At 34.5% G+C, this 14276-nt stretch overlaps 1 protein-coding gene across 2 annotated transcripts in view; it reads right to left on the bottom strand.

Moving 5' to 3' along the window:
* Positions 1 to 14276, bottom strand: part of ITCH (itchy E3 ubiquitin protein ligase) — a 184379-nt gene that overhangs the window by 118000 nt on the left and 52103 nt on the right. For both annotated transcript variants that reach the window (XM_004454806.4, XM_004454807.5), the window contains exons 5-7: positions 10941 to 11065; positions 9482 to 9619; positions 757 to 802 (exon numbers count right to left, since the gene is read on the bottom strand). In XM_004454806.4, coding sequence (XP_004454863.1) covers positions 757 to 802; positions 9482 to 9619; positions 10941 to 11065 — 309 coding nt within the window. The remainder of the gene's footprint in view (positions 1 to 756; positions 803 to 9481; positions 9620 to 10940; positions 11066 to 14276) is intronic.

The following is a 14276-nucleotide window of genomic DNA, read 5'->3' as shown; positions in this document are numbered from 1 at the left end:
TCCCCCATTTCCCAATAATTTTTTTTTTAACTGGCCTAACTAACTGGCATGTTCTTAAATTCATTTATGCAATTTAGCCAAGAACCTAGAGGAATCTAATGCTTCCCCATCTTTACCACCCACTGCCTACCTGTTTGGGACAAACAAAGGATACAATGAGTTTTATAACCACTGAGATTCATTTACTGTTTTAAGACTAGGATCAACTCCTTTCCTAGTTGTATCTCCCATTACCACAGTTTCCAGGAAAACACAACCCAAGGCTTTCAACACTTTTAGGCCCTATATATGAGGAAAGACAGGCATATGAGAGAGCTGAATCTAAGCTAAGAGGAAATAGCTGGTACAAATCTATGAACCATTGCAGTGAAGGCCTAGAAGATACCACAGTCAGTAGTGGCCTTCACAACATTTGCAAAGCTACATCCCAACTTTCCTAGAAAAGAAGCTGAACAATCCGTGACTGCCCTGGAATTCTGAACTCCCTATCTTTGGAAAGATACTGATATATTCACTTTCTACAAGCTGAAGGAAATACCAGTGATTTGGGTAACCCTGGCCTACTCTCTATAGCTGCAGTTAAGATAAGGTAAGAGTTTCAAAGCTTTTGTATTTCTCTTCTTACCTTAATCCCTCAATTCATTTTGATATTCACTTATTCTTCTATTAACCTGAATCTGAAGTTCTAAGATGTTTCTTTATTAATTCTTTGTCTCTTTCTGCATTCTTTGGTAAGCTACTGGAGTAAAATCTTACCTAGTTTCATCCTTGGGTCTGGAGCCATCATCATTCTGTGAAGCACCTTTAACATCAATAAAATGTAAACAGAGAGTGAGTTTCGAAAGAGTGGTATTCAACTTTTTTTCTCAACTTACTATGTAAGCAAAGCCTTTTATTAAATTTTTCTAGTGAAGAACAAACTACAACTTAGTTAAAATCCCAAGGTGACCCTTAGAAAGGAGAAATGTGATAAATTTTCATTTGGTTGAAATAAAAGTTTTACCAAAACTATATGCAAATATTTATCATTAGGTAAGAGATATTAATTATTCAAAGCATATTAATCATATTCTATTTCTGATTTTTTGAAATATATGTATGTCTGATTCTAATTCAAACCTAGGTTTTAACCAATCTTTTGTATCCCAAATATTCAACAAAAAAAAACAAGCAAGGTGATCAATAAAATATATTCTGAATAGAGAAAAACAGTAACACCTCTTTTACACAGAGGCCTGGAAGAAAAGCTTAAAAAAGAGAAAAGGCACAAATGAATTTCAAAGTAGCCAAAATGAATTCTATAACATTCACACTTTATTAATATTTTACTCATGGAAAATATTTCTTGGACTCAGGACTTGTTTATTACAAAAATGTCAGAGGGAGGCTGCTAGAGGTAGGCATACTGATAACAGCAAAAACAATAAATAGAGGAGAAGACTATAAAAATGCTGAAACAAGAATTCAAGTCTAACAGTCTAGGTACATTTATTAAAAGAACAGTATCTGCTGAATGGGTATAGCTCAGTGGTTGAGTGCCTGCTTTGCACATATGAGGTCCCAGGTTCAATCCCTGGTACCTCCTTGAAAAAAAAAGAACAATATCCTTTGAATATAAACGTAGTTTCAAACAGTGAAATCGTCATGATATTACAGCACAATGTAACTAATAGATTAAATCATAAAATGGTGCCAAGTCACCCACACTATGCCATATTTATTAGCTAGGTTGGGAAGTGTCTAATTTAGTCTAGAAATACTACATTTAAAAAAGGTACAGGGGAGCAGATGTGGCACAAGCAGCTGAGTGCCTGGGGAGGTCCTGGGTTCAGTTCCCAGTGCCTCCTAAAAATAAAAAACAAACAACAAGCAAACAGATGAAAAAACCAACTCAGGGGAGCCAATGTGGCTCAGTGGTTGAGCACCGGCTTCCTACATACGAGATCCCAGGTTCAATCCAGGTACCTCAAAAAAAAAAAAAAAAAGGAATGGACAGACAAAATGTGGTATATCTATACAATGGAAAACTATTCAGTAATAAAAAGGAACCAACTATCGACATATATTACATCATGCATAAACCTCAAAAAACATTATGCTAAGTAAAAGAAGCCAGACACATTGTTTCATGGTTCCATTTATATAAAATGTCCAGAAAAGGCAACTTTATAGAGACAGAAAGTAAATTAATGGTTGCCTGAGGCAGGCAGTGAGGACTTCCTGTAAATGGGCATAAGGGATCTAGAGGAACTGAAAATGTTCTAAAATAATTAGTAATGGTTGCATTCCTCAGTAAAATTAATAAGTCCCTGTCATGTACACATGAAATTGAATTTTATGATATATAAAATATACCTTAACAAAGCTGTTAAAAATGGCAAAAAAAATGGTACAATGAAATAAATTTTGGCTATCAAAGGGTAAATTTCAATTTTATAAGAATTCTTTCTATAAAAATTTGCTTAAGAAACTGGACATTTATAGAATGGATGTCCAGGTAGAGAACAATGGCTGTCCTTGAAGTTTTCATTTTATAAACATGCTGTTCTTTAAAAGTATTCCCAATCCAAATTTTCTCCAGCAAAACTGATCAGCTTTCTAAATGTATACTTTACATCCACAGGAAACTTTGGAAGAAGGTCTACAAAGATATCTTCTATTCAATGAGCTGGATAATCAAAAGGGCCCTCAAAAAGTTGTTTCTATACAAAACAATTTAATACACTGTTCCTATGGCTTGGGAACCTAGAAATCTCAAAAACAAACAAGGAAGCAAGTGAACTGAAACTAGAGCAGGAAGAGGGTACAACAAGCAATGTGAAAGACAAGGTTATCCTAAAAGCTATTACCAGCTCCATGATGGACAGTGATTAAGTCGTGGGCCAGGAGTAAGGCTGGGTACATAATCAGACTCCCATATTAGTCTGGGGACCCTGGAAGAGGGTGAAAATGTTTCACACTCTTTGTGTGGCACACTCTGGCACCTAGCAGAAGCAAAAGAAATCGTTTCTGAAGCCAAGAATTCCCAATTAAGATCCCTAAGATTCCCACAGACTAAGACGAAAATATAAACATCCAATCAAATATAAGCAAATACCTAAGACAAGTTCCAGTGAGAAAAAGACATAAAAACAAATTATATACCCCAAAGACTTCATATACTGGAATTACCAATGGAGATACACACATACATACACACACAAGTTTCCTAAGAAAGAAATTCATAAGAAATTAGAAACTGTAAAAAATAAGGCATAATTGAAAATTATGTGGTATAAAGCTAAAAATGCATGTGATTATATCCCAGCAATTATACTCTCAAGAATATATGCTAAAGAGACCCTCAAGCCTGGTTTACCAGTTTCATAATGGCAAAAACTAGAAATAACCCAAATGTCCTTTGACATAAAAATGATAGTGTGGTATTTTCACCCAACAAATTATTATACAGCCATGAAAATAAATGAGCTACAGAGAAAATAATGTGGCTAAATCTTAAAAGGCAACTGACACTTTCATAGACCAAGAAAAAAGCACAAGTAATATATTTAGGGAAATGTGATAAGTTCTTTTAAAAAGCAAGGTAATGATAAATACAAAATTTAGAATAGAAGTTACTAGTTATCTCTAAGGGAGAGAAAGGGAGAGATAAAGAATGATATAAGGAGAAAAACACAGGCAGATACAATGATTGTTATGTTCTAATTCTTATTGTTATTGTTAATATTCTAATTCTTCAGCTGTGTGGTAGTTTCATAGTGCTCATTTTATTCTGCTGCTTTATAACTTACACATAGTAAATATACAAATATACATTATGTATCACTTATCTGAGAATATAAACTAAAGTGCTTTCTAACTATAAAAATGAATTTAAAATACAGTCAAGTCTTAGTTGAAACCAACAATGACCATATAATAGTCTCAGTACTTTGACTTTTAAGTTAGTTCTGGTAAAAGTAAGATAAAAACATGAAAGTGTGGAAAGGGAGTTTAGTTTAACTGGCTATTTGGACAAGATAAGTTAGTAAATATTCAGAGCATGCATAGAAAAATGTTCAAAGGTAAGTCAATTTAAAAAAAAAAATACCATTACAGCAAAGCTTCTCTCTGTAAGATAATTAGTTGATACCTAAACTCAGTTGATACCTAGTAATTTCAAACAATATTTGGTAAAGCATAAAATTTAGTCTAATTTTTTAGAATTTAATATACTGGTAAGATTATAAATATATTCACAAACACAAGGAAATGGAAATTTACCCTGAAATTAAATAGATTTAAATAGATTAATTCAGAAAAACTAGAGTCTAATATAGGAAAGAATGAGACAGAATTAAAAAGGAATAGGATATACACAATAAGAACCAGGTCATATATGCCAAAAACATCTCTAAATTAATTTAAATATGATGAGAGCATGCAGGATAAAGAGATCTTTACAAGAATATGTTCCTACTTTAGAGATGTTAAATTAACAATTCACACTCCACCCCACCAAAAAAAAAAGTAAAACCAGATGAATGGGAAGTTATTGTGAGAGGCCTTGAAGATATGAACAACTGCCCACATTCAATTTGTTGAGTTAATTTAGATCTGAGGGCTACAAAAATAAGTCTACCTAAAAAGCAAATACATACAAAGCCTCTTCTCAAGGACTCTTAAAATCAGATTAACGTTGTTAATCACCAGGAAAATAAATCACCAGGAAAAATTATGTAGTTACCTTCTAAGGCACAGAAACAAGGAAGAATACAAAGAAAACATTCAACTGAGACTCTCAAATATTAAACTTATTACGAAGGGGGGGGGGGAGGGAAGACATCTCTAATTTTAAATAAAGCTTGAAGAAAAAACATGCTGAATAAATTTTGTTTTGCTTGAAAAATTTTACTTCTATAACTGCCATTTTTAGAAAATGTATCTACCAAAAAGGATGAGCCAAAAATTTGTTTAGATAGGGAGTAAGTAGCAAAAGAGAATAGTATCTCATCAGGAAAACCTTATCTTCCCAGTATAGCTAAATATATAGCAAGCTATTTGATGACTTTTAATACCAAAATTCATTTTATAAAAATTACTATAAGATTTACTGAGAATATTAAAATCTGTAAGAACAGATTTCTTATAAGAACTATCCTATGTGTTCTTTCACAAAAACTCACTGAACAGGAAGTGGATGTGGCTTAAATGATTGGGCTCCAGTCTGCCATATGGGAGGTCCCAGGTTTGGTATCCAGGGCCTCCTGGTAAAGGCAAGTTGGCCTGTGTGGAAAGCTGGCCAGCATAGAGAGATGGCCCTACGCGGTGAGCTGCCGCAACAAGATGACACAACAAAAAAGAGACAGAGAGGAAAAGACAATGAAATCGGGGAGCTTAAACGATTGAATGCCTCTCTCCCATGTCAGAAGGTCCTAGAATTGGTCCCCAGTGCCTCTTAAAGAGAAGAAAAGAAGACAAGCAGACACAGAGGAAGGCGCAGGGAATGGATATAGAGAGCAGACAGCAAGCGTAAGTGGCAAGGAGGTGGGAAATAAATAAAATAAATCTTTGGGGGAAAAAATGTTGTTTGAAATTGATTTAGTTATTTAAAAAAACCAAACACCTCCCTGAACATACTCAGGTAAAAAAGTCTAAATATCAATAAAATTAGAAAAAAATGGTATTAATACTAAAGCATTTCCCACCCAGTTCTCATCAAACCAAACAACGAATGCCCAGGTCTCTGAAACTTCAATTTTAGTGTAAAATTCTACGTTTCTTGTAAAGGTACAGAAATGGAATCAAAACAGTTCAGTACACACAGAAGCTTATGGGCTCAAGTGGGTTTTGTTTGCTTGCTCACTCATGATTTGATTTAAAGTTTCTAGGTTTTTTAGTGTGAAACTAGAGTGTATAGGAAAGAAAAGGCAACTTCAACAAATATTTGTATTTGAATCTTGGTTTGCATTATATTTTTTTCTGTGGTTTTGGATATATTTAAGTTCTTGGAGCCCCTCTTTCATTATCTGCAAAAAACAGTCATGCTTTACAAAGTTGTGATGGTTAAATGAGAATATATATAAATGAATCAGGCACTGTGCCTGACATGCTAAGCATTTAACAAACGGAAGCTATTATATCTGGGAACTCCAATTGTAAACTCTACTTCCAGTTAAAAACATCTCTCTACTTCAAAGAGGTTAAATTTCTCATTGTCAATTATTTTCCTACTTGAGGAGAAAACTGGTGATAGAAATGGCCAGTTATGGAGGAAATAAACAGTAAAGTCATAAATATGTACAGGCACACCTTGGAAATACTGTGGGTTCGGTTCCAGACCAATGCTATTAAGCAAATATCGCAATAAAGCAAATCACAAGAATTCTTTGGTTTTCCAGTGCATATAAAAATAATGTTTACACTATACTGTCATCTATTAAGTGTGCTAGCATTATGCCTTAAAAAAAAAGTACATATCTTAATTACAATGTAACACATTGTGTAACACAATGTAACACAGAGACATGAACACATGCTGTTGGAAAAATGGCACCAAAAGAACTGCTAGACTAACAGGTTTGCCACAAACCTCCAATTTGTAGAAGCACAATATCTGCCAAGTACAATAAAGCAAAGCGCAATAAAACAAGGTATGCCTGCATGCAGTTTAGAGTATACCCTGAAATATGAAGCCTGCCATGCTTTACTTTTTTTTCCCCTTCCCCTCCTCCTCCCCTGCCCTGCTGTTTTTGCTGTCTGTGTCTATTCTCTGTGTGATCCTCTGTATCTCTCTTTTTGCCTTCTCTTCTCTTCTTTCTCCTCTAGGATTCACCAGGATTCAATCCTGGGGATCTCTGATGTAGAAAGAGGTTCCCTGTCAATTGTACCACCTCAGTTCCTGGTCTCTGCTGCACTTCACTTCTTTTCACTAGGAGGCCCCAGGGATAGAACCCAGGTCCTCCCATATGGTAGGCGGAGGCCCTATCACTTGAGCCACATCTGCTTCCCTTTTGTTAATAATCAAATATTTTGCATAAGTAACAGTTTCAAGTCCTAGAGAAAAACACTCATGAAGCTATAAATACTAAGGTTTAGGGCAGTTCAGAAATCTAGTTTAACTTGTATTTTATCTGTCAGATCTCCAGCTTACAGAAAGATGTAACTATTATGTTATTCCTGTGAACAGCAGTCAATTAAAATGAAAGTATCGAGAAGCAGATGTGGTTCAACTGATAGAGGGTCCACCTACCATATAGGAGGTCCAGGGTTTGGTACTCAGGGCCTCCTGGCCCGTGTGGTAAGCTGGCCCACACGCAGTGCTACCGCACGCAAGGAGTGCCATGTCACACAGGGGTGCCCCCTACGTAGGGGTGACCCCGTGCAAGAAATGCATCCCACAAGGGGAGAGAAATAAAAATAAATCTTTAAAAAATAAAATAAATAATAAAATAAAATGAAAGTATCGACTATGTAGCAGTACGACCATTTTAGAAATTTCTCTCCACCCCATACTAATCTCATGAACCAATGTGGAAGACACACAGAGTTATCTTGAAAGTATGCTATTAAAAAAACTCATGCACTCCACACTATATAAAAAATTAACTCAAAATGGATCAACAATCTATAAAAAGAGTTAAAACTACAAAACTCATTTAAGAAAATATAGGAAAATATCTTCAGGATCTTATATTAGGAAGTGGAGTCTTAGACATTACACCAAAATCATGAGCAACAAAAGAAAAAAACAGATAAATTGGACTTCATCAAAATAAAAACCTTTCCACATCTAAACATTATCAACTAAGTCAAAAGACATCCAACAGAATGGGATAAAATATGTGGAAACCATATATCTGGTAAGGGTTTACTATCTAGAATATACAAAGAATGCCTACAATCCAACAAAAGGACAACCCAATTAAAAAATGGATAAAGAAAAAAAAATGAGTGAAGGACTTCTATAGATACTTCTCCAAAAAAGATATACAAATGGTCAAAAATCACATGAAAAGATAATCAACATCCCTGGGCATTAGGGAGATACAAATCCAAACCACAATGAAACAGCACTTCACACCCACTAGGAATGGCTATTACTAAAAAAAGAAAAAATAACAAGCCCTGAGGAGAACAGTGAGAAACAGGAACCTTAGTAACACTGTTGGTGAGAATGCAAAATGGTACAGCTCCTATGGAACACAGTATGGTTCCTCAAAAAGTTAAACATAGAACTACCATATGACCTGGAAATCCCACTTCATAAGTGAATATCCTTGTTTTTAGGAAACGTACATGGAAGAATTAAGTGTTCAAGAGCATAATATATACAATCTACTCTCAAAAGTTTAGACAACAGACATATAGATGGGTGGCTGGATATATGGTTATATAGAAAGATATGGCCAATGTGGCAAAATGTTATTGGGTATGTGGTATGCTGCAGTGTTCTTTGTGGTTTTTGTATTATTTTTGCCATCTCTCCTGTAAATTTGAAGATTATTTCAAAATAAAAAGTTGGTTTTTAAAAAATTCATGAATAAAAAGAAGAAAAACAGCACCTGACAATTGTAGAATGTTTCATAATGTAGTTTCTAAGTAAATAAAAAGGTCTTTGTCAGACTATATACTTTGTCTTCATCTTGGGGCCTCTAAAATTTGCTGTCTTTGGCTCTTTAAAATTTGTTTCAAATGAAAATACATTTAGAACATAAATAAGTGACATGGAGTGGATGTTGCACAAATGGTTGAGCACCTGCTTCCCACTTACAAGGTCTTAGGTTCAATCCCTGGTATCTCCTTAAAAAAAAAAAGGTGATGTAAACATCTAAAGGGAATTCATTGGACCAAGCTTTATTAAGCATGTTAGCTATGCAAATATTAATTTAGATTCTGCTAGAAACTTTTAATCACAGTTCATGTTTACTTCCCTTTAACAAAATACTAGCAAAGTAGAAATCATAAATTGTAAGATGTAACAGCACACTGATTACTTAAAATGATTTGGTTTTCTCATTAATAGCACTTACAACAACAGAAATGGAAAAGGAACAGCAAATGGGTTTCAGCTTGCATTAACTGTCTAATGAGAATGTGGAGTCAAACAAACTCAACTAGACAGTGTTACAGACAATAAGCTATGCCTGCTATTGGCATAAGAGGTTGTGTGGCATCATATATGCCATATTAATTGCTACTGCTAGCCTAAAGAATATATACTTTATAAATCAGTTCATTACTCACAGGGCTAATTGTGATTCAACTTTTTTTATGCTAGCTTTCAACTTATAAAAAACAAAAACATTGTTTCATTCATAGACACAGTACACTGAAAGGGAAGCATTTAAAGTAATCAATGCTTTTAAAAAAACAACACAACAAAATAAAATCATTTCTTATATTTAAAAAAGAATAGCAGTAATTAACATATACCATGTTATAGTGGCTATTTTATGTAAGAAATATCATTAAAGACCCTATACAAAAAGTGATCACTTACTTTCTGAACGTGTAGTTTCACCATTGGTAACCACTTCAGACTCTAATTGAAGCCCATCAAGACAAACTGACAAGTCTCCGATTGTCTCTGTTGGCTCTTTGTCACCTACAAGCTGCAAAGTCACAACCACCTCCTCAACTGGAAGACAATAAAATTTAAAAAGTTTTTTTTTAAGTCATCTTAACTGCTTAAATGTCACAAAATTTTATGTCTATCTACATAAAGTCTTTTAATATACTTCACCCAAGGTTTGCGGCATTTTGACATCAAAATACTGCATTTTAAAGACAGAACAAAAATTATTAATGTATAATACCCAAAATGTAAAACACTGAGTATCTCAAGCATCTCATTTATAATATTCATTCCATCCTTGTAAGATTATAGTATAAAATAAGACAGCATGACAACCAAGTTATTTACAATATGTGCCTGAATAAATTTTACTGAGTGAAAACATTTAGCTTAAGAATGGATGAAATTTCTTAAGTCTTAACAGAAAAAGAAAATTCTTGGATGTATGTTTTAGATGGTCCAGAAGCAGAAAAAAGATTTTTGTTTTAAAATTACGATATATTAAATAAAGCAAATTTCAAAATTGTATATATATATAATAGATGATACAAATAAAATCACAACCATCTAAAATGATGAAGTTTTAAAAATAAGCATTTGAAACAAGGAAAGATCTGTCAAAATATTAACCATATTTATCTCTCTGTAGTGGGATTCCATTGTTTCCTTCATCTCTGTTCTATGTTCTTCATTTTCCATAACTGAGTATGTATTACTATAATAAATACCTATTAGATAAATAAATATATCTTTAAAATATGAGATCCAAAATAAATGGCCAAACCAAGGTTACTCAAAATGCTTAAATAGTTTAAGATTGTTCTCCCTGTTAATCCTATACTCAAGTAAACTTAAAATCAAAATCTAATAGTGACATAAGGTTATCAGGGGATGGGGTGGGGTAGGGAATGGGAAGTTAAGAATTAAAATGTACAGGGTCCCTATTTGGAATGAAGGAAATGTTTTTCATAATGGATGGTGGTGAGGGTAGCACAGCACTGTGAATGTAATTAAGAACAATGAAATATATACCTTTATGTGATTAAAAGGGGAAATGTTAGATTGTATATACAGGAACAGAATAAAAATGTTTTTAAAAATCCATGGAACTACACTACACAAATAGTGAACCCCAAGTTAAACCATGGACTATACAGCGCAATTATAAAAATGTGCTATCATCAATTGTAACAAATGTTCCACAACCAATGCAAGGTGTTAATGATAAGGTGGCATCCTGAATTTTATGCATGACTGTTCTATAAATGCACAACTTTTCTAAAGAAGAAATGAAGAATACAGTCATTCAGCGGGTTTGGTATATGAATTTCTTCCAGAGAAACAAACAATGGAGAGCAATTTTCTATTACTTTTACATACATACGTTTCATATTGTTTGACTTTAATGTTTCATAAATATCTAATGCAGCACTTCCCAGCAAAACATCAGATTTTAGGGTCTGGTGACTCCATACATGAAAATGCAATTCACTCACAGGAGTAACGATACTAAAAATGAAAAAAGGGAAAAGAAAAATATTATTTTCATTAATTACCACAATGGGATCCTAAATAAATTACAATGAAATTCTCCACCCCCCACCTTGCGGGTTTTTGCATGCTGTCTGCTCTGTGTCCATTCGCTGTGTGTTATTCGGTGTCTGTATTTATTTATTTTATTTATTTCCCTCCCCCTTTGCAGCTGGCTTGTTGTCTGCTCTCTGTGTCCATTTGCTGTGTGCTCTTCTGTGTTTTTGTTTTGTCTCCCTTTTTGTTGCTTCACCTTGCTGAGTCAGCTCCACGCGGTGCTTGCGGGCCAGGCAGTACTCCGCAGAGCTTGTGGGTGAGCGTGCTTTCACAAGGAGGCCCCGGGACACAAACCCAGGGCCTCCCATATGGTACACAGGGGCCCAACTGATTGAGCCACAGCTGCTTCCCTACAATGAAATCTTAAGATCTAAAATGTTTTTACTTTAGACCTTACAGTATACTATATAACAAATACTGGCCTAAATTGTGTAATCTTATGAAAACTGTATTTGAATTCCATGTGCTTATATGGTGATTTTCCCTTATGGTTGAACTATAGGGACAACTTTATGCACATATCTTCAATAAAAGTAAAGCTGCTTGTTATGTTAAAAAAACTAGTTTTACATTAGCAGTGAAGAAGACTGAATTTATAAATTAAATGCATATTGTGGGAAGTGGACTTGGCCCCGTGGTTAGGGTATCCGTCTACCACATGGGAGGTCTGCGGTTCAAACCCCGGGCCTCCTTGACCTGTGGGGAGCTGGCCCACGCGCAGTGCTGATGCACGCAAGAAGTGCCGTGCCACGCAGGGGTGTCCCTGCACTGGGGAACCCCACGCACAAGGAGTGCGCCCTGTGAGGAGAGCCGCCCAGCGCGAAAGAAAGTGCATCTTGCCCAGGAATGGCACTGCACACATGGAGAGCTGACACAAGATGACGCAACAAAAGAAACACAGATTCCCATGCCGCTGACAACAACAGAAGCAGACAAAGAAGAACACACAGTGAATAGACACAGAGAACGGACAACTGGGGTGGGGGGGAAGGGGAGAGAAATAAATAAGATAAATCTTTTAAAAAATAAAAAATAAAAAATAAATGCATATTGTGCTGAGATTGAAGTTATTTCATTTAATCTTCAAAGCAATTCTATGAGATGGGAATTATCACCCTATTTCAGATAAAGAAAGTGATATTCAGAAGGGTTAAGCAAATCGCGAAGGTTACACAGCCAGTAAGTGGCAGAAATGATACTTGAACAAAGACCTGTCATTAGAATTTATATTAAAAATTTCCTCAGTCAGCTACATAAAGACTTGAGGATTACATTAGGTATACTGAGTTTCACCCTTCTAGAGACAAAGTGTCCAGGACAATTAATCAAACAAATACAGAGTTGCTCATATCTTACTAAATGCCAATAAAGAATACACTTCCAAATCAAACTTGGGAAGTGAGAATTTGCAATAAACATACAAACTGAGGGTCACAAATTAGAAAAACAGGAGCACTATATAATCTACCATAGTTGCACTGATTGATGCTATAAAGACAACTTCTAGAAATGTTTAAATTTCTTCATATCTCATTCTTTCTAAAACATGGTCAAATTTTGGGGGACAAAGAAACACTTTCTTCCTTAGAAGTCTAACTATGCCCATTACCATTTTAAACAGCTGCAGGTAATTTAAACAAAGTTCTAACAATTTTCAATTCAGTACTCCCTTTTCTTTGGTATAGTGTATTTATTTCTCTCCTTTCCAAGATTTTCAAACGCTATTTTTAGAAAAGTACATCGTATATATTAAGAAAGCATTTCTCTATCTGTCAACTGGAAAATCATAATGGGGATGAAATAGAGTTCATTTTACTTTTTCTTTTAATACGCAAGAGGGTACATAAAGTATGTAATCAAAGATGGCCTGGTCTAAATTAATTCAATTCTAAAAAGTAGTCTGGAAAGCCATTTAATGGAAGGTATGTTAAAATTGCAGGCAAATCAGCAGTAACTTCAAAATTCAGGAAAAGACCATAAGTTATGAGTTCATCTGGGCTCAACAGCCGCACTACTATATGTGGATATGAGGAGTTTTCTCTTTTCTTAACTTTTAAACCAATAACGAGGTTCATGTCATCAATAGCTTAAGAGCCTGAAAGTGTAAACTTAGTGAATACAGATAGAAGTCATTGGAAATTAGATGAGCACTCAGTCTGTTATTCAGTTGAACATTTCTGGTCATTATGGAGGTTGTGATCTTCATAAATTTCACTTATTTATTTTAAAATTTTTACTCAGACATAGGTTAATTTTAAGTTGTAATCTCTTACAGGGCCACTAATTAAAAAACAAAAGCCTGAGAAATTAAATGAGGAGAGGATCATCAGAATGATTCTGCAAATGGGCCTCAGGATAATCATCAACGAACTCTTAAATTTCATTCATTTGTTCAAAATCATCATCAAAAATGCCCCCAGAATGTCAAAAATCCATGTTACAAATATAACAGGTATATCCAATGTGTTTTATTATTAAAAATAAATACTATCCACATCAACAGTATACTATGTGAAGAGAGAAGCTTATAATTTGAAACTTTCCATCTCATCCTTTAGAAATAAAAGGTTTTTTATTTCTACATAAAGTAACTGATTCTAGAGGAGTTTAATGGTTGAGTGCCTGCTTCCCAAGTATGAGGTACTGGGTTCAATCCCTGATAACTACTAAAAAAATAAAAATAATAATTTTGATACTATAAGGGAAAAATTCAAGAACTGCAAATATCAGGTGATGAAAGCAATTTGTCTGCAATTAATGTAGTAACAACCAGTTACATTTTTTTTCCCACTTTTTCACTTGTTTTTAGGAGGTACTGAGGATCGATCCCAGAACTCTGTACTTGGGAAGCAGGCACTCAACAACTTGAGATACATCCTCTCCCCACAACCAGTTACATTTTGAACTACATTTTAATACACACTTGGTCCCAAAATCAAACATGCTGAATCTTTTTAAAATCCACTTGTTGATAAATCATGTTTTCCTTCCATTTTATTAAAAAAAAAAAAAAAACCAAAAATTGTGATTAACCTATTATTTCCTTCAATGAGTGTTCAACATCTTGCCTTATAATACCAGCATATGCAGCTCTGTCACTAACTTTTGAAACTGAGCTATACCCTACCTTCTA

The sequence above is a fragment of the Dasypus novemcinctus genome, chromosome 24, assembly GCF_030445035.2.
Source record: "Dasypus novemcinctus isolate mDasNov1 chromosome 24, mDasNov1.1.hap2, whole genome shotgun sequence".
Classification (NCBI taxonomy): Eukaryota; Metazoa; Chordata; class Mammalia; order Cingulata; family Dasypodidae; genus Dasypus; species Dasypus novemcinctus.
The sequence above is the reverse complement of the archived record's forward strand: the minus strand, read 5'-3'. Positions and strand labels throughout refer to the sequence as shown.